General features: G+C 34.9%; 2 protein-coding genes across 7 annotated transcripts; both read left to right on the forward strand.

The window, feature by feature from the left end:
- The first annotated feature begins 978 nt into the window (after window positions 1-978).
- Window positions 979-4,983, forward strand: LOC123223904 (probable carboxylesterase 11). Its single transcript, XM_044647372.1, has 2 exons — window positions 979-2,208; window positions 4,074-4,983. Exons 1-2 carry the CDS (start codon window positions 1,364-1,366, stop codon window positions 4,609-4,611), a joined length of 1,383 nt encoding a protein of 460 aa, XP_044503307.1. The 5' UTR covers window positions 979-1,363; the 3' UTR covers window positions 4,612-4,983.
- A 2,190-nt stretch (window positions 4,984-7,173) lies between these two features.
- LOC123223679 lies at window positions 7,174-18,684 on the forward strand. 6 transcript variants are annotated; one of them, XM_044646983.1, is made up of 19 exons: window positions 7,174-7,371; window positions 7,586-7,949; window positions 8,824-9,072; window positions 9,800-9,990; window positions 10,077-10,248; window positions 10,567-10,704; window positions 10,779-10,968; window positions 11,935-12,080; window positions 12,678-12,854; window positions 13,033-13,143; window positions 13,327-13,446; window positions 13,572-13,728; window positions 14,513-14,676; window positions 14,783-14,869; window positions 15,649-15,977; window positions 16,463-16,544; window positions 16,929-17,068; window positions 17,473-17,746; window positions 18,113-18,684. In XM_044646983.1, exons 2-19 carry the CDS (start codon window positions 7,659-7,661, stop codon window positions 18,422-18,424), a joined length of 3,330 nt encoding a protein of 1,109 aa, XP_044502918.1. In that variant the 5' UTR covers window positions 7,174-7,371; window positions 7,586-7,658; the 3' UTR covers window positions 18,425-18,684. The 6 variants fall into 6 exon arrangements, with proteins under 6 accessions (XP_044502918.1, XP_044502919.1, XP_044502921.1 ...); XM_044646984.1 differs by having other exon boundaries at window positions 7,192-7,371; window positions 7,593-7,949; XM_044646986.1 differs by lacking the exon at window positions 7,174-7,371 and adding an exon at window positions 7,472-7,488 and having other exon boundaries at window positions 7,593-7,949.
- The last annotated feature ends 46 nt before the right edge of the window (window positions 18,685-18,730 follow it).

Consider the following 18,730-nt stretch of genomic DNA (forward strand, 5'->3'; position numbering starts at 1 on the left):
TGCCTCTTCGACCCTCTTCGGTTGGAGATAAAGAAGACGACTTCTGCAATAGAAGAGAGTTGGAGAAAAAGGGAGAAAGATCGGAGGAAAGATGAAAGGGGAAAGGAGGAAGACCAACAACTGGGAAAGGAGAAATTGATGTTGGAGGAAGAGGAACAAACTTAAGAGGGTTTTTGTCACTTTTTAAACTTTGAGTTGAGGGAAAAATATAAGTTTTTAAATATGGGAGAGCAAAATATGATGAAACTTTAGTTTTTTTGATAAATGATGGTTTTACCCTAAACTTTAACTGAAATTTGTAACAAAAATTTGGTTATGGGTGGGTGTTTAAGTTTTTGAAAGTTGGAGGATGGCAGTTGGCATTTCACTATACTTCGGGTGGGAATAAGTCTTTTGGCCATATTAAAATATGAGGTAGATGTGTCTGCCACATGTATTTGGACTCAAAAAGAAATATGAAAATAGGATTGAATTATTTTAAAGATCAATGTTCCAAAAAATATGTATATATTTATATATATTATTATATAATTAAATATTAATTTAAATTATTTAATTATATAATATATATATATATATATAAATTTATATATTTTAAATAGATGTATATAATTTTATTAAATATAAAATTTAATTAAGTTTTAAAATTTATTTATTAAATCAACATCAAATAAAATAAATTAGTAAGCAATAACTGTTACAATATTTTGAAATACAATCAAAGTATGTGAATAATTTATATATATAAATTATAATATATTATTAAATAATTAATATTAATTTATTTTTAATTATTTAATTATATAATAATACAATATTATTTATATATAAAATTATACCTAAAACACTATTATTTGAAATATGGGCTGCCCCTGCCCTCTTTGACTCATAAACAAAACGAATCCTTTTCGTATTCAGATATTAGCATTATTAGTTTCAATTTTCGATAACATTTCTTTTCCTTGTCAAATTACGCACCGCCAAATTCCTCGACTCAACCATAAAAACACTTGAATCTGAAGCGCGTACCACACACACGCCAACATTTTCTTAAAATCAAAAGCATATCATTATCATAAAGTTGCATGTATACCCATCACCGTCACCTCATTCGCTCTCTTCCTCTTTCTGTCAAGTGTTTTTCGCCATGGAAACATCGTCATCAGATTTAAGCAATCTCCAGATTGCCTAAACCCTAATCTGATGAGATCCGTTTTCCGAAATAAAGAAAATAAAAAGCCTTGTTTCAACTCCGAAATCACGAATTTATAAAACAGAAAAAAAACGAAACACGATTAGACTCTGACACGGCGCCTAACAACGTAACATATGTGTGGAGTCTCTATTTTGTTTTGAGAGAGAAATGCCGAGCGTAGCTGTGAAGCTATACAGTGTTTTCTTCAAGTTCCTCTTGAAACACCGACTACAGAACCGGATCCAAACCCCGTCCGCTGAATCCGATCCGTTTGGAGTGACGACCCGACCTGAAGAATCCGTGGCCCCGTCCAATCCTTTATTCTCTGACGGAGTTGCGACAAAGGATATCCATATCGACCCGTTCACTTCTCTCACGGTCCGGATTTTTCTACCCGAATCCGCCCTCCATTCGCCCGAATCTGATTCCAAACTTCAATCTAAAACTAAAGCCCGTTTGAACTCTAGGAAGGCCGATCTGGAAGAGAGCGAGGTGCTTTTACGGAGGTACAGTTACGGCTCGTCGAATGTGGGGACTGCGGTAACGAGACAGGAAGAATATCGGAGAAGTAGTCACGGTGGTGGTGGTAGTGACGTGGAGGCTTTGAATTTGAAATCCGACGCGTATAGAGGGTATGCACCGGTGGATGTGAACCGGAGGAAATTACCGATAATGTTACAGTTTCACGGGGGAGGGTGGGTGAGTGGGAGCAACGAATCGGTGGCGAACGATTTTTTCTGTCGGCGGATCTCGAGATTGTGTGATGCGATTGTTGTGGCGGTAGGGTATAGGTTGGCGCCGGAGAATAGGTACCCGGCGGCGTTTGAGGATGGGCTCAAAGTGTTGAATTGGTTGGGGAAGCAGGCGAATTTGGCGGAGTGTAGTAAGAGCATGGGGAATGCGCGTGGTGGTGTTGTGGAGTCTAGAAAGGCGGACACTAATCGACATATTCTGGATGCATTTGGTGCGGCTATGGTGGAACCCTGGTTGGCTGCTCATGGAGATCCTTCAAGGTTACATTTCATTTTGACTGTAGTTTCGATTATCATTTTTACTCTTGGTTGCTTATTTCTATGCTTATTGAAAATTGTGGAATCTTATACGAAAACATGCACCACATTTTTAGTTCTTAAGAGCAAGGACTACTATAACATTGAAAATGTTGATCACATGGGTGATTTTTCTGGCCGACAGTTTTAATCTTTGTAAAGATAAACTTTGATTTTTCTTGCCGACAGTTTTTAATCTTTGTAAGGATAAACGCACGACGAAATAGTATGGAATTATTTATCTTTAGGGAGACAGTTAAACGTTGAGTATTGCTTTGGTGTTTGAGAATGCTTTCTGATTTTAGGGTTTTTTGTACGTAATTGCAGTTGTATTGTTTTAACTCATTCATTGTTTCTTAAATCCTAAGTGTCAAATTTATGTAGCTTTACTGATTTTGCCTCTTTACTCCCCTCGGTTACAACTTTTTATTTGCAAGAAATTGTTGGGATTAATGGTGTGCAATGAATATGTTCTCATTCATGCGAGTTAGAAGTACTACAATTTATTTGGTGCAACCAACCTTTAATGTGATCTATGGAATTAAGACATGGATATGAGAATTTTATTTGGACATAGGTGGGGATGGCTGACATCTTTTAAAATTTTAGGGATAAAATCATGGCTATACATGTATATTATAAAGTACATTTATAATATTGAGTACCAAACCATGATTTTGTGTTTTTTTACCTGTAAATGAAGCATAGAAAGTAAAAAATTTATTTATCTGGCTAGTGTGTGAAGGTTTCATCACAAAATGTGTGTAGCTAAATTCTGCACATATATAGGCAAATCTAGGTGAATTTTACCCATATGAATGCCTGAAACAAATGGATAGGTGAATTGTCTGAACAATTTTTTATAGGACAATTGTCATGCAAATCATAGTTTGTTCTGAATGTCTGTATATGTAGGTCATATGGCTAATTTATCCCTATAGATACCTCTTCTACTGTTGTATAGGGACAAGTAAGTAGCATTGCTGTAACATTGATTGTCAGATAGTGGAATTCACCATTGTAACTCTGTATGGTTTCTAAGTATATGAAGAACCATTATATTTGAATTGAGAATAGGCTTGTGTTGCTTTTGATTTCATTTGGTAGAATTTTGGTACTATTGTAGAGCTGAGAGTTTAGACTTTATCTGTTCTAGTGTTACGACTGCTAGTCTTTTATTAATGGGTACAAGAATCCATGCTTTTACTTTTAATAATGGTACAAGCATCTTAAAAACATTATACAATTTAAAAGATTAGCAGATATCTTAATAACAGACTTTAAGTTTATTTTTTGCCAAAAAGCTGACAACTCTACAAACTTCTTATCATTTTTGTAATGATATGCATGCAAGATTGCAGAATAGCTCATGTATGGGTCTTCCCAGTCATTTGGGGCATCCTTTTTTTTTTTTTCCCATATATCTAATTAATTAGAAAGTTTCACTAGCATGATAGAGGCTTGAACTCAGGATTTCTTCTTAGAAGTCATTTGGGGCATCCTTTGCTTGTTACCATTCTTGCTGTTCTGTGTTTGCTTGCCTATGGTTAAGCTGAGATTTATTTATAGTTCAGTACAGTTGGCATCTTGTCTTATTCTTTTTTGTAGCTAAAGGTAAAGCTGGCTAAATTTAACAAGTTACTCCTGACATTGACCTGGGAGTGAATTTAAGCTGTTTGTCCTGGAATGAACCTGGTTTCCGATAGTATGTAGTCATCACTGAAAATTTCTTTTGAATGTTTATTCTTTGCAAGCAACTTGGAGGCTTCGGTTATGAAGTTCTAAGCAATACAAACCTGATCATTCCCTACTTATGGTATGTTTTACAGATGTGTTCTACTTGGGGTGAGCTGTGGTGCAAACATTGCAGACTATGTGGCTCGGAAAGCTGTTGAAGCAGGAAGGCTTCTGGACCCTGTCAAAGTTGTTGCACAGGTTCTGATGTACCCTTTCTTCATTGGAAGTATCCCAACACATTCAGAGATAAAGTTGGCTAACTCCTACTTCTACGACAAGGCTATGTGCCTACTTGCATGGAAACTTTTTCTTCCTGAGGAGGAGTTCAGTCTGGACCATCCAGCTGCTAACCCCCTCGTCCCAGATCGGGGGCCACCTTTGAAGCTCATGCCCCCAACACTCACAGTGGTAGCTGAACATGACTGGATGAGAGATAGGGCCATTGCTTACTCAGAGGAGCTCCGGAAGGTAAATGTTGATGCACCTGTTCTTGAATACAAGGATGCAGTTCACGAATTTGCAACACTTGACATGCTTCTGAAGACCCCACAGGCCCATGCCTGTGCCGAGGACATTGCCATCTGGGTTAAGAAGTACATCTCATTTCGAGGCCACGAGTTCTCTTATTAAATAGGAGATGTTAAACCTTTAAACAGTTCCAGCTATTCCTGATATATGCTTTGCTATTTTATGGGAAAGGGAGTTTCAAATTGTTGCCATTGAATCGTGATGAGATCTGCACTATTTTGCATGAGCTCTTTCCGGCCAATTTAGCTGCTGGTTCTCCATCAGTTTTCATATTTTACCTCGCCCTATTTTGTTCTTTTTGTAATATAGAGAACTTCTCAGAGTAGAAAATTTGTGAGGTGTGAGATGAGAGATGATATTACATCCTGTTTGAGTATTGTGCTTCCAAAATATTGCCACCGGTAACAAATTTTTCTGTGTATTAAAGTGTACTATATCAGGATTGCCCATGAATAGGGTTTATTCGAAAGAAAACTCTCTCCTACTCTCTCCCCCTAAATTTTTACATTTAGTATGCCTGTTTTCTGCACTTGCTTGCATATTTAAACCTGTACATTGGAAGCAAGAAAGTGCTTATCCCAACGGATTCATTCTTAATGGTTGTAGATAGGCTTGCAACTACCCAATTTTGTATTTTGTAGTTTTCCTATGACCATTGTTGGATGTCTATTGTCTAAATTGAAAACGACTTCTGAGTTGATCCTAGCAATGCATATTGTGACTGACCGCCTAGGGTGAACAGATTTTATCAGTGAGACAACCTGTCTAAATGCAAAGCTTATCCATCAAGATAAACTTTGTATATGCATGAATTCTTAGGGCCCTTTTGTATCGCCCTGTGTTTGTTTCTTCCTTTGAGACAACAACTTCTTTATTAATTTTATTTTCTTGTAATCTCCTTGCAACACTGAGAGCCCCCATGAATAAATCTTCCATTGATGGAAGGTGAAACCCCTGGGCATATGTTAGACAGCCTCACTTAAGGCGTAACAGGTGAGTTTTGCAATGGAAGTGGGTGGCTCTGCTTCTTTGTTTCATACTCATTCAAGCCCTTGCGCCTTGGACTAACATGCCCCAATATTGGAATCATTTGAGGGAAGCAAAGCTCGAGTTATGTGGTTGATATAGTCCATAACCTCGAGGTTAGCAGCCTACAACCCGAGCCTCCAGTGGCTAAGGTTGATGATCCATCCGATGGCGCAACTAGTTCTTCCTTGCATGTGGACCGCCCTTGTAATCGGAGCAGAGATTTTGAAGCCTCCATTCAAGCTACACATATGGAAAGCCTTATACGGTTCCTGTATTATCAAGAACTTAACTTGTGCTATCACTGCTTAATGATAAATCAACTCCCTTTGTTTTTACTACCGAGTATCGGTTCTACACGTATCTATTACTGCAATTATCAAAACATATTCAATAAGATTAGTTTTAAATACCAATGATCTTACATGAAATTTGTTGCCATAATTTCTTTCTCAAGTTTAATATAGATGTCGGAGATTTTCAGGAACAAATTTCATAAAGTAAAATTTATAATATTACATGGAACAAATATGATATATGATCATATTTTCGAGTATCCTGGAAGGCCAAATAACTTATTCCCACTCAAAGATTAGTGTTTTTCCAAATTTTCATTTACTAATTTTGAAAATTTTAAATACTTATATATTTATTAATTTTTGTAGTTAATGTTAGAGTTAAAATAGTTGTTTAAAAAAAATTAAAAATTTGACGTATTTCTCTTATAAGTTTAGAAATCTAATAATTTCCCCCTACCCCCATTTAAGGTTTGAAAAATTACTATTTTCCCCTTAGAGTTTTGATTTCCTCTCTCTAACGGCAATCCTTTCTCCTATTGTCAACTTTTTCTCTCCTTCTCGGTCTCTCTTGACAGTCTCTTTGTTGTCTTTGTCAAAAAAGGGAGAGCAGCAGAAAGACCAAGAGGGAGAATGTTAGTAATTGAAGAAGAGATTATCGTCGGAAAGAGGAAAACAAAACCTTAATGAGGAAATTGTGATTTTTCAAACCTTAAGTGAGAGAAAATTGTTAGATTTTAAAAAATAGAGAAAAAATACAATAAATTTTTAGTTTTTTAAAAATATTTATGTTTAATAATAATTTTACTCTTGATATTATTTGTAAAAATTAACAGATAAGCAGGTTTTTTGAAAATTTCAAAATAAATTTGTGAGAATAAGAAAAAATACTAATATTGAAGTGCGAATAAGTCTCTCTTGGCCATCCTTGAAAATTGAATTATAACATTAAATATGTTAATTATGACCCTAAATGGCAGGACACCCCAAAATTCCCCTCCTTTTTTCTTTTAAATTTTTATTCTAATTGGTTCAATCATGCTAGTCAAATTATATATCAAAAACTTAATTTTATGTATCATATATTTAATATTATATTAAAAAATTTTTAAATAATAAAATAATAAAAAATATAATAGACACGTTATCATTTTAAAAAATATCATAAACACTTATAAAAATTTAAAATTTTTCATATGTCCTCTTATTATATCATTATTTTTTTAAAAAAATATACCAATCTTATTATATTATGTGATATATATATTATATTATATTAATTATCGTATACTTTAAAATACATATAGTAAGATTCATATTATTATCTTAAAATGTTGATAACTATGCTTTCACCGTTACATATTAGGGCGAAAACCCGCCCTTAGATCCTAAAGAAAACGGAGGAACAACCGGTAGCCAACCCGGATACCCGATTATATACATCGTTCTTTAAATGTTTGTCTATTTTGAGCAAACAGTAAGTTTCACGGATCTCACGCATTCCATTTCTTCACTTTATCAACCAAACTTTTCGGGCGAGGTATGCTTTCACATTTGTAGTATAATTTGGTTGAGCTTTAACTATCTGTTGTTTCTTTTCGCTTTCTTTCTGATACATCTCTTCGGTGCTGTCGTCAGTGATAAATCTATGTTCAAAGTTAAGTTTATGAAACAGATCTACGACGAATCTACTTTGTGTGGTTACGCTTTTGTTGCTTCTTGTGATTGTAATGAGACTTTTAATGCTTTTGTTGTTGGTAGGGTGATGGTTAAAGACAGAGGGGTTTAGTGAATTTGTATAGTAGAGATTGTATCTTCGATTCCACGATGAGAGGCTTTCGAGCGACTTTGAGAATTTCAGCCACTGTAATTTTGACTCTGTGGATTGGCATTGCTGCTTTGTATCATTTGTTAAAGCCGATTTCGAATGGTTGTGTTATGACCTATATGTATCCTACATACATTCCGATTTCGTCCACAGAAGGTGCTGCGCCTACAAAGTATGGGTTGTATTTGTATCATGAAGGTTGGAGAAAGATTGATTTTAAGGAGCACTTGAAACAGCTTAATGGTGTACCGGTACTTTTTGTTCCCGGGAATGGTGGTAGCTACAAACAGGCAAGGTCTTTTTATTCTTTATTACTTTTGATTGTTATTTTGTTCTTAAGTTAACGTTCACTTTATGTCGATCAGTGATTTGTTGAATTGGAGGAGCATATTTATATTTAGTCTAGCAAAATTGTGCTTCTTTAACTTTTCTTTTAGCTATGAATTTTCAAATAGGATGTTGTAAAAAGTTATTCAAGGTGGATCTAATGTAGAGATATTTTCTTCTGAGGAATACAAATGGAAGATTTTGAGAATGGGCATTGGAAGCAAGATCTCTGTGGCATGATGCAAGAATTATAGTTGTTGCATTAAGGGTTTTAAACATTTGCTTACTGGATGTGGAAGAGCTGATGAATGGAAGCTCTTTACTCTGTACCTGAGATGAAGACTTTTAAAAAAGGCTCTAGTCTTAGCATCAATTTTTTGTTCTCTCTCTCTCTCTCTCTTTTTTTTTTTTTTTGGTAAGATGTTGAATCCATTGAATTTTGCTGAGTTGATGGCTTAGTTGGAGCTGTGCTTACTGTGGTTTGCTGGTAAGGCAGTGGTATTTATTTCAGAGTAGAATGGAAGAGGAATATATTTCAGTGTAGATTGGACAGTTTGCATAATGAGTTAATCAGCCAATTTTTTAGTAATTGTTTCTGATTTGATAATCTGTTAACAATCTTATTTTTTTTAGTCCTGTTGGAATAAAGAATTTTTGCAGAAAAAGTGCTCCAATCCATCAAATCCGGAGCATGCATTAAATATTCGACTATTAAAAATTTTAGTAAACAATTTACAATGAAGATAATATTATATATAATGTCATATCATATGGCGAGCCTCCACTTGAATTTTGTAGCCCTCTTCATAGAATTTAACAGCTTCATACTTATCTCAGGTGCGATCTTTAGCAGCCGAATCTGATAGGGCATATCAGGGAGGTGCACTTGAACGTTCATTTTATCAAGAAGTGTTCCTGACTTCTGAAGAAAGTGGTGCAGATATGAATGCATCTGGCTTTCAATTACCCAATCAGTATTCCTGCAAACTGGACTGGTTTGCTGTGGATCTTGAAGGTGAACATTCTGCAATGGATGGTGAGATACTTGAAGAGCATACAGAATATGTTGTGTATGCCATCCACAGGGTATCACTTAATTTCTTGGATCATGTTAATTTCTTCCGCACAAGTAAATATTTTAGTAGTGTCAATCAAATTGAATTCTTTGATGTTCAGTATAATGACTTTTGAGTTCGTGCTTTGTGTTATTATTGATACCACACCTGGAACCTTTTTTTTTTTTAAAATATAATAGACGATTTAGAAGCTTTAACATGGAACTTGAAATTCTATTTCTAAATCCAGAAATATATTGGAATGGAATTTACAGTGCCTGATTCATATTTGAAAGGGTGGTGTGAGACTGCACAATGAAGGTTGAAAAAACCCTTTTCTTGCACTAATTTGATGAAGCATTGCCCCACAATATTTGTATTGGCTTCTGTAATTTTATATTATTTTTTTATTACTTGTAAGTACATGAATTGAAAAAAGTTGTTTGTTTTCATGCTTCTCCAGCATGGCCTCAAACCACTGTTCTGTATTTTTAGCCCTTCAAATTTTAGTCTTTCGTAGCCTCAAACCAAGTTTTCCTGGAGTTTAACTTCTTACTGCTGTCTTTGTAATGCACTCAATTTTGATAAGAACACACCTTCTTGATACAATAATAACATCAAAGTTTCCATTAAATGACACTGCCTAAGTTTTCTCAGGCTGATTTAAGCTTGAAGAGTTTCTTGTTTGCTAGATTGTTTGTTCTTCTGTCTGTGACTTTTCATTTATGGCGTTAATTAATGTCTGGGAATATTTTCAGATTTTGGATCAATACAGAGAATCTCATGAAGCTCGAGAAAGAGAAGGTTCTGCAGCCTCTGGGAGTTTGCCTAAAAGTGTGATATTGGTTGGTCACTCTATGGGTGGTTTTATTGCTAGAGCTGCTATTATCCACCCACTTCTAAGGAAGTCAGCTGTCGAGACTGTACTCACGCTTTCAAGCCCACACCAGTAAGTTTATGGCTTCCTCGATGTCATTGGTTCTGAAATTTTATTGATTTATTGGTTTTTTTATGAGATTTGCCTGTTTTATCCAGATCCCCTCCTTTGGCATTGCAGCCATCCCTTGGTTACTATTTTGCTAGTGTAAATCATGAATGGAGAAAGGGATATGAGGTCCACACCACGTCGACAGGACAACATGTATCTGATCCTAGGCTTTCTCATGTTGTTGTTGTTTCCATTTCTGGTGGTTATCATGACTATCAGGTAAATTTGTGTTGTTGAATCTCACTCTATTATATGTGGTATATGATTGGTTCATGTTGAGACTGCTTGCTCCACCAAATACTAAAAGCTTCTTTGTATGTTCATAATTTGCTAAATGAAACTATGTCAGATGTAAACTATTTAAAGATTTTTTGTCTTGGTCGATTTAAATTGTTATTTTATTACTGTATTTTTATTTTCAATGGAATGCTTGCCATGTATTTGATTTGGGTCAAATTTAACTGTTGACTCTTTTATTTTGTTTTTGTTCTGTATTTAGCTTTAAATGACTTCTAATTTTTTTCCCTTTTTGTTCAGGTGCGGTCAGGGTTAGAATCCCTTGATGGTATTGTGCCTCCCACCCATGGCTTTATGATACCTAGTACAGGCATGAAAAATGTGTGGCTGTCAATGGAACATCAAGCTATTTTATGGTGTAATCAACTGGTTATTCAAGTGAGTAAAACTTTCTTTAAGAGTCAATATTTATTTGTACTGTGGATGGTTCTGATTATCTATCTTTTATGTAGGTCTCACATACTCTCCTTAGTTTGATTGACTTCAGAACCGGCCAGCCTTTTCTTGACACTAGAAAAAGACTGGAAATATTTTCAAGGATGCTTCGTGGTGCGACACCCCAAAGTTTTAATTGGATGATGCAGTCACGGATGTTTCACCAGTCAAGTACTCATCCCATTAAGGATGTAAAAGATGCAACTGGTATTATCATTCTCCACATTATCTTTATAGTTTTAATATACAGTATGTTCCACTTTGTAGCTTTCCAAAATATGTATGATTTTCTTATTTTATAATTCTGAAATATCTTGTTGGAAAAAAAATTGATGGTTATTTTAGTTATTATGGTTTGTGAGCTTTTAAAAACTTTGTCAATTTACCAAAATACATTCAGGATTTACACGTTATTTCCTTGATATTGGAAACAATTTACCTGGGGAGCACAATTTTTTTATCCTACCTCCCAATCTAGGCCTAAGCACCTCAAGTCAGTGTAGTACTCCTAGGTGAAAAACTATAGGAATTTGATTACACCTTACATTGAGGAAGGAGGCTATGCATAGGCTGTCTTATGAGTGTAAATGTTTATTCTTTTATCTTCTCAGATTTCAGCCAAGTAATATCTTCATCATTTAAAAATAATCATGTGTGACATTCATGGTAGTTGAATTGCGTATCGTATCATATATTGAAAACCAAACTTTTCATATTGTGTATTGTATCGTATAATACGCCTTTTAAAAAATATGTAATAAAATATTAATAAAAAATTATAATTGGCATGTCATAATTTTAGAAAATATCACAAACAACCATGATAATTTAAAATTTCTCATATACACCCCTATTACATCTTCATTTTCTCTAAAAAAGTTTATTGATTTGTATCGGTTATATGTATCGTATCGTATCGTATCGTATGATACGTATTGTACGATACATCTACTGTATCGTATTAATTCGATACATCTTATAATATGTATCGTTTTCTACTTGTATCATATTGTATTATTGGATATCAATAACTATGGTCACATTTCTAGACTTATGACATGGAAAACCTTTTTCCCTCTTGCTCTGCCTAGTGTATGCTGCAACATGTTATAAGTTTCCTACTATTTTGTATATATTTAAATGTTGTCTAAGATGTTGAATGCCACCCTGCAGATTCTCAAGTGCATAGTATTTCCAGTTGTCCCAGCTCTGTGCATTGGAGTGATGATGGCCTTGAGAGGGATCTATACATTCAGACAACTACTGTCACTGTTTTGGCCATGGATGGGAGGAGGCGTTGGTTAGACATACAGAGATTGGTAAGCTGGGCAGTGTTTTTCATTCCTATCACAGAAATAATTTTATCTTTTTTTTAATCATTTTTCTATGTTTAGATTGTTAGCATGCTGATAGTTGGGAGTTTGACATAACAACTTGTCCTTATTCTCAAGCCTCTTGCTACCTAGCTAGTTTTGAATGTTGTTCTCATATCAGGAATTCTCCTTTGAAATTCCGCGTCCAGCGGGTATAAGCTTTTTTTGGGGTTAAGATCAGCTGTCTTAGACTTGTGGAAGTGTGGATGATGAATACAGAATGAAAAACTTATGAGGCTTAAAAATTAACTCAGTTGTATACCCTTAATAGGGTATGTAAGATACAGGGTAAATATTAACCAGTTTACCTAGTAGGACCTCTTAGGCATGTACAAGAGATCTTGGATCAACTCCCACTCAAGCAAAGGTGTCTTTTCTTTTTGGGGAAGGGTTCGGATAGTATTGTGAAGTTCAAAAGAGAAGGAAAAAAAGAAGAAAAAGGATTGATCTCATGGCCAAGTTAATTATTTTACTCTGATAGTATTAGTTCATTTGCATTTTATTTTATAATACTATTGTTTACAGTTTACCTTGTGTTCGTAGAGTTCAAACGGAAAAAGTCACTTCATATTTGTGACAAACCTTGCTCCATGTTTTGGGGTCAGAATTCATCTATGGCCTGAAAAAAGGGAATCAAATTTGGACCTGTCTGCAAGTGAAAGGGCTCTTGAGGTGACATCAAAGATGGTTCATATTCCATCACGACAAGCACCAAGGCAGGTACTAGTTGTTGTAGCTATGATGCTTATCCTCCATGTAAAATAATTGTTTGTCTTGTATAAGCAAATAAATATATTATGAGTTTTAACATCATGTTGCAATCAGAGCCCTTTTATATAAATAGATCTTTGATGGATGTTGTTGAGACACATTCTTGAACATGCTGTTTCTTCATCAGACTGAACCTGGCAGTCAGACAGAGCAAGTGCCTCCATCTGCAATCTTTCATTTGGGTCCAGAAGATATGCGTGGTTTCAGATTCCTCACTATTTCTGTTGCACCTCGCCCGGTATTGTTTGGCCTTCATTCTCATGAACACTTCCTTTTTCAAATTGACAACTTCATCTGCATCAGTTTTTTTTTTTTTCCTTCCTTAATTATAGTTGGATAAATGTATGTTTTGATAGTTCTTTTGCTGGATCTGATATTAACATGTACGCTACATGATTTGTGGCAATTTGCTGGTCCTCAGACTATTTCAGGTAGACCTCCACCAGCAGCTTCCATGGCAGTTGGGCAGTTCTTTAATCCACAGGAAGGGGAGATTGAATTTTCTCCACAATCAATGCTTCTATCTACATATTCTCCTAAGGTTAATATTTACATAGGCAGCTGACTTATTTTCGGGTTATGGTTCTAGAAAATTAAACCTATAACTGCTTAGATTAGTTTTGCCTGTTCAGGTGACTAGGTTTTCATTATTTCATTGTTATACAGGAAATGTTTCTGAAGGAGGATCATCCCCTGACTTTCAATCTGTCATTTGCCATTAGCTTAGGCCTTTTGCCTGCTACTTTGTCTTTGAGAACTGAAAGCTGTGGAATAAAGAAAGCCGGGCTTCAAGAAGAAGAAACTGGACACATGGAAAACAGTAGTAAGGAATTAGATTTTGCTAACAGCCTTTTCTTGTAATTCATACAAAATCTGGTATTTTCACTATCTTGTCTGCTTGTGTGCCTTTGACTATATGGACTATGATTGACTTCATTGCAATGTTTACAAGTTTCCTTGCAGTGGCAATGTGCTCTATCTGAGATGGTTAATTATAAAGGCTGTTCTAGACCATACTCTTTATTTTGTTTATTAAGTATTAATGAAAATTCATGTGAAAGACCACAAATAGATTAACTGATTGCAAGAGTTGGTGGTTCCAGAGCCCAAACTTGGATGCTTATTGCTGAAAGTTAAATCATAATCTTACTGTGGTAATTGTGTTGTAGGCACCAGTTTTGGTGCGGCATTTTAGTATTAATTAGAAATATTTAGTATAGTATTGGAGTCAGGTTGATCAAGTAGTCTTATGTTTGAATATGTCCATGGCATTAATGAAATTATAATATGTTTTATCTATGATTTTGTTTTGAAATTTTGTGCACTTGCATTTCACGTGAGAGGATATGTAGGAATTTTCAGTTTCTATTGTTCTTGTTTTTTTTTTATTTGACTTCTTAGTGCCACCTTATAAACTTGAGATATTTTAATTCTTTGAATATTTTGCCAGGTTTAAGTTTCTCTGTGGTTCTAATTTGCTAGACATCTGTCATTTGGTAGACACTCTATGTTGATCACATCTTTTCACTCAGTCACCAAGCAATTTCTTTACAATTGTGATGTTGTCATATTTTTCCTCATACTGAACCAACTTATTGGCATTTCAGGGCTTTGCAAAATGCGTTGTTTCCCGCCTGTAGCACTTGCGTGGGATCCAATATCAGGTGTTCACATATTTCCAAACTTGTACAGTGAGACTATTGTTGTTGATTCTTCACCAGCACTTTTGAGTTTCCCACAGAGATCTGAAAGAACCACTGTTCTACTGCTGGTACGAAATTTTCCAAAGAAGTTTGTTTTCTTGTATTATGTTATTTTAAAATTTTCTTCTTCCAATTTTATTAATTTAAGGTTTTCATTTCTACGTCCTTCTGTAGGTTGATCCACATTGCTCATATAAAACTAGTGTAGCTGTTTCTATCACTGCAGCTGCCAGCAGATTTTTGCTTTTGTATAACTCACAGGTGATTAAATTCAAGATTGCAGATATTTTTGTGTATTTGATGTTGGTTATAAAAACTTTTGTCAGTTTTATAATATTTTATCTTTGATTTTACCATTAATTTTGATGTTGAATTCGGGAATGAAATTTCTGGGAGATACTTGCATCTTTTGGCTTGGACTTTCGCAACTTTCAGTGGTAGTTCAAATGTTGTCCTTTCTCCAAGCAATTAGTACATGTAATGGGTCTCATAATGATGGAACAATTAGTCTATTTCACTAAAGTTGTCATTTGAAGCCATTTTAAAAATAAAATTTGTCTAGAAACTTCTCTAGTTTCTGTTCTTGAATGATCTTCTAGTATACAGCAATAGATGCAAGGAGAGGCTTATTTTACTACCATGAATTGGTTTGAAACTCTTTGTATTTGTTGGTGTGATTAATTAACAAGAGTACACAAGGGCGCCTTGTACATGGCATAAGGTCCAAAATCATAATCCAACTATATGGATGCAGTCTTGTTTTTCCGTGACTCCATAGAGACACACCAGTTGTGGCATCCAAGTTTTGATGAACTATTAGTGCTTCTTTGGAGGGAAGGGAAAAAAATTTTATCCTATTAAAGACAAGTAATTGTTTTTGTGCTCTCTTATTTTTTATATGCATCTTCTGTTTTCATTGCTGAAATGGCTTTTCATATTTATTCTTTTCTTTTTTTTTTTTTTTGGAATGAGATGATATAACTAATTTTGTTCATGATATAATTTTTTTGTTGCCATGCTGCTGGACTTCTGTTTTGCAGATAGCTGGTTTGTCTGTTGCTGTTATATTTTTTGCTCTCATGCGGCAAGCGTATGCATGGGATCTCAATTTGCCTATCGCTTCTATGCTTTCAGCTGTAGATTCCAATTTACAAATGCCATTTCCATTTTTGCTTTTAGCTGTTCTACCCATTTTGGTCTCCTTGTTTCTTTTCTTCCTAATGTCTCAGTCATTTCCTCCCATCATGAGCTTTGCCATCGTGTCAATGATTTGCTATTTATTAGCAAATGGGTTGATAATTCTACTGGTATTGGCTTCACAGTTGTTCTTCTATGTGGCTGCCACTATACATGTGTTCATTAAGACAAGGTTGGTTGGCTCTCTCTACTGTTCATGTGGTGTAATCAGTATTCATATAATTTGTTTTGCAGCTGATACTTTTGGGAAAAAAACTGGAAAAAGAAATAACTATGAGAAAAGTGTAGGAGAATTATCCGTATATCATTGAATCTTCTTCTAACCACTTTTGGAATGTTTTTGAAATACCATTTGCTTAGTCATTGAGAAAATTTGTTACAATTTTCTTTGAGAAATTATGTATGATTTGATGGATATTCTATCAACTTTTCATTTTTGAATTGATTAACTTTTTGTTATTGTCTTTTACTTGAAATAATTTTTAGTTATCCCTGAGATCTTGTTGATGGGCATTCTATGAAACCTTTTTGAAATATGAAATTAAACTGTTTTTCTTCTTCTCCTTGTCATTTCTTTTCCTGCAATATATTAGTTGTTCATCTTTGTGTAAGTGTGTTGAAGTTACTTTTCTATGAGCTGAAGAGTTGTTGAATCAGGTGGCAAGAATGGGAAGGAAATTTTTGCTTTGGGTTTCTTCTTTGGTTTGCCAATATTTCCTCCAGTTTCTTTTCATTAAAGGTAAATTGACCTCTTTAGTTTTTGCATGATTTGTAGCTCATGATGGGTTAATGGCTAAACTCACATTTACTTGCATTTATTCAGTTTGAGGTTAAAAGTGTGTCTAGCTTTTATGTTTTTCTGTTTTTATTTTATATAAAAAAATCCAGTGGCTACAACTGAAACTGACCTTTTAATATGTTAGACTATTCCTTTAGAAGGGATAGATATAAATATAGCACATTCGGGTACAAATTCTGGTAGAGATGTAGTTAATATCACTTACTCTTGATTGGTGGTTGAAGATTTCTTTGTTCCATTTTGAACATTTAACTTTTCCCTCCTATTTCATGGATGGAGATTGATGTTTTCACTCAAAATTTTTTCTGGTTTTCTGAAAAACAGATGGTAACGGTTTTGAGGGTTCATCCTTTGATTGTTACAACCCTGGCTGCAATTACTTTGGTGTGCATTGTTCATCCAGCTTTGGGTCTATTTGTACTTCTCATGTCTCATGCTTTAAGCTGCCATAATTCACTGTGCAGGTATACTTTTAGCTTAAAATTTCTTCCTTTGCCACCATCTTTGTGTTCTGTGCAAGAATTAATTATTGAATTAAAATTTTGGACTATGTTAATGGTGAATTTTTTTTTTTTTTGTGGGCTTCTTGGGTCTGTGGTACATACAATACATTATTTTTTGCTTGTACTTAACGTTCTAAATTTGAATAAGGGCACATTTTTATTAATTGGAGCACAAGCATCAAAGGGGTGTGGACTTTGAAATATTTATTATGTCTAGCTACCAACGCTTTGATTAACCAGAGGTTTTCAAAAATTTATTGAAGACATTGTATTGTCAGCTATGCAAAACTCAAAACCTTTATGATTAAATGCCGCCAACTTCTCAGTTGTAAGGTGATCCTAAAAGTTTTCTATTTCTGCTACAGTTCTTTGACAGCTTCCTTCCGTAGCCATGTTTGGAGAACGGAACTCTTTGATTACAACAGTGATGGCAATGGTCTGCCTAAGCAATTTGCATCAATGCAGGATGGAAGATTCAACCATAATCTCTTATCAGAAGAGATGAACTCTAGTAGTCCAGATTCAACAAAAAGTTTTAGTGACACTCAATTAGAGATCTTCCATCACCGCCATGGCTTGCTGATCCTGCATCTTCTTGCAACTCTCATGTTTGTCCCCTCATTTGTGGCTTGGTTGCAGGTATATATTATCTCAGTGCACTGTGTACGTAAACATAAATTAACTGGTGAAATCCATTTTATTGGAGTGCATGCATTGGGAGCATAATAATCAAACATTGATTTTGTATCCATTTTCTAATTTTTCTTTCATGTTCAATGAATTAATGTATGAGTTGAGGAAGATATGCCTGGGTCTGGGCATCAAATAACATATGTTGAACTTGAAAGATACGTATATGCGCAAAATCATACATTGATTCATTCAACATATACATGTGAATTGAATGCATTTATGATATTGAAGCTGTGAACTTGTATTGGCAAGCTCTCTATAGCTTCTAAATAATATACAATCATGTATGATATGGAAGTTCTTTGAATGCAGAGAATATGGATCGGGCATAGCTTTCCGTGGTTCTTGGATTCATTCCTTTGCATTGGTGTAATCTTTCATGGTGTTATCATGTCGAAGCCTGATTTCAACTCCTTGGTGACCTTCCCAATGATCTTGGGCCAGGAACTGAGGCTGAATGTTGTGTATGCACTGGCTGGATACTTTTCCTTTCTCTCCGGACTGACATTTGTGCCATATATGGTATTTTATGCTATGGCTGTCATAGGGTTCATTTCAGTTGCTTGTAATATCGTAAAAGGAAGAAATGGTTTTGGCAACCGGAAACATTCTCACCGACACTGAATACACTCGAGTCTGAGAGTAGCCAGATAATGTGTTGTTTGTTGTACAATTAATTTGATAGGTTAATCTGTGTAACATTAAAAAGCTGCATCTTCACCACCTGAATTTCACACGGGTTCAATATGATGTTTACAGAGGAAAAGAAGTGCTAGTTGTAATTAGTTGGCTGAGGCTTTTGGGTTTTTGTGAACATGCCTGGCTCTCCCTATTTTTCTCGACAGATGTTTATGAAATGAAGCTATTTAATGTCTTCCTTTTCATTATGGACTTGTGAAGATTATCAAGTTAAACTGATCAACATCTCAA

Source organism: Mangifera indica, chromosome 8 (genome assembly GCF_011075055.1).
Source record: "Mangifera indica cultivar Alphonso chromosome 8, CATAS_Mindica_2.1, whole genome shotgun sequence".
NCBI classification, from domain to species: domain Eukaryota; kingdom Viridiplantae; phylum Streptophyta; class Magnoliopsida; order Sapindales; family Anacardiaceae; genus Mangifera; species Mangifera indica.

Coding starts and splice junctions, on each gene's coding strand:
- LOC123223904 (XM_044647372.1), top strand. CDS start 1,364: ATGCCGAGCGTAGCTGTGAAGCTATACAGTGTTTTCTTCAAGTTCCTC. Junction 2,209..4,073: donor GCTCATGGAGATCCTTCAAG/GTTACATTTCAT, acceptor TATGTTTTACAG/ATGTGTTCTACTTGGGGTGA.
- LOC123223679 (XM_044646983.1), top strand. CDS start 7,659: ATGAGAGGCTTTCGAGCGACTTTGAGAATTTCAGCCACTGTAATTTTG. Junction 12,855..13,032: donor CACGACAAGCACCAAGGCAG/GTACTAGTTGTT, acceptor TTTCTTCATCAG/ACTGAACCTGGCAGTCAGAC. Junction 17,069..17,472: donor TGCCATAATTCACTGTGCAG/GTATACTTTTAG, acceptor TTTCTGCTACAG/TTCTTTGACAGCTTCCTTCC.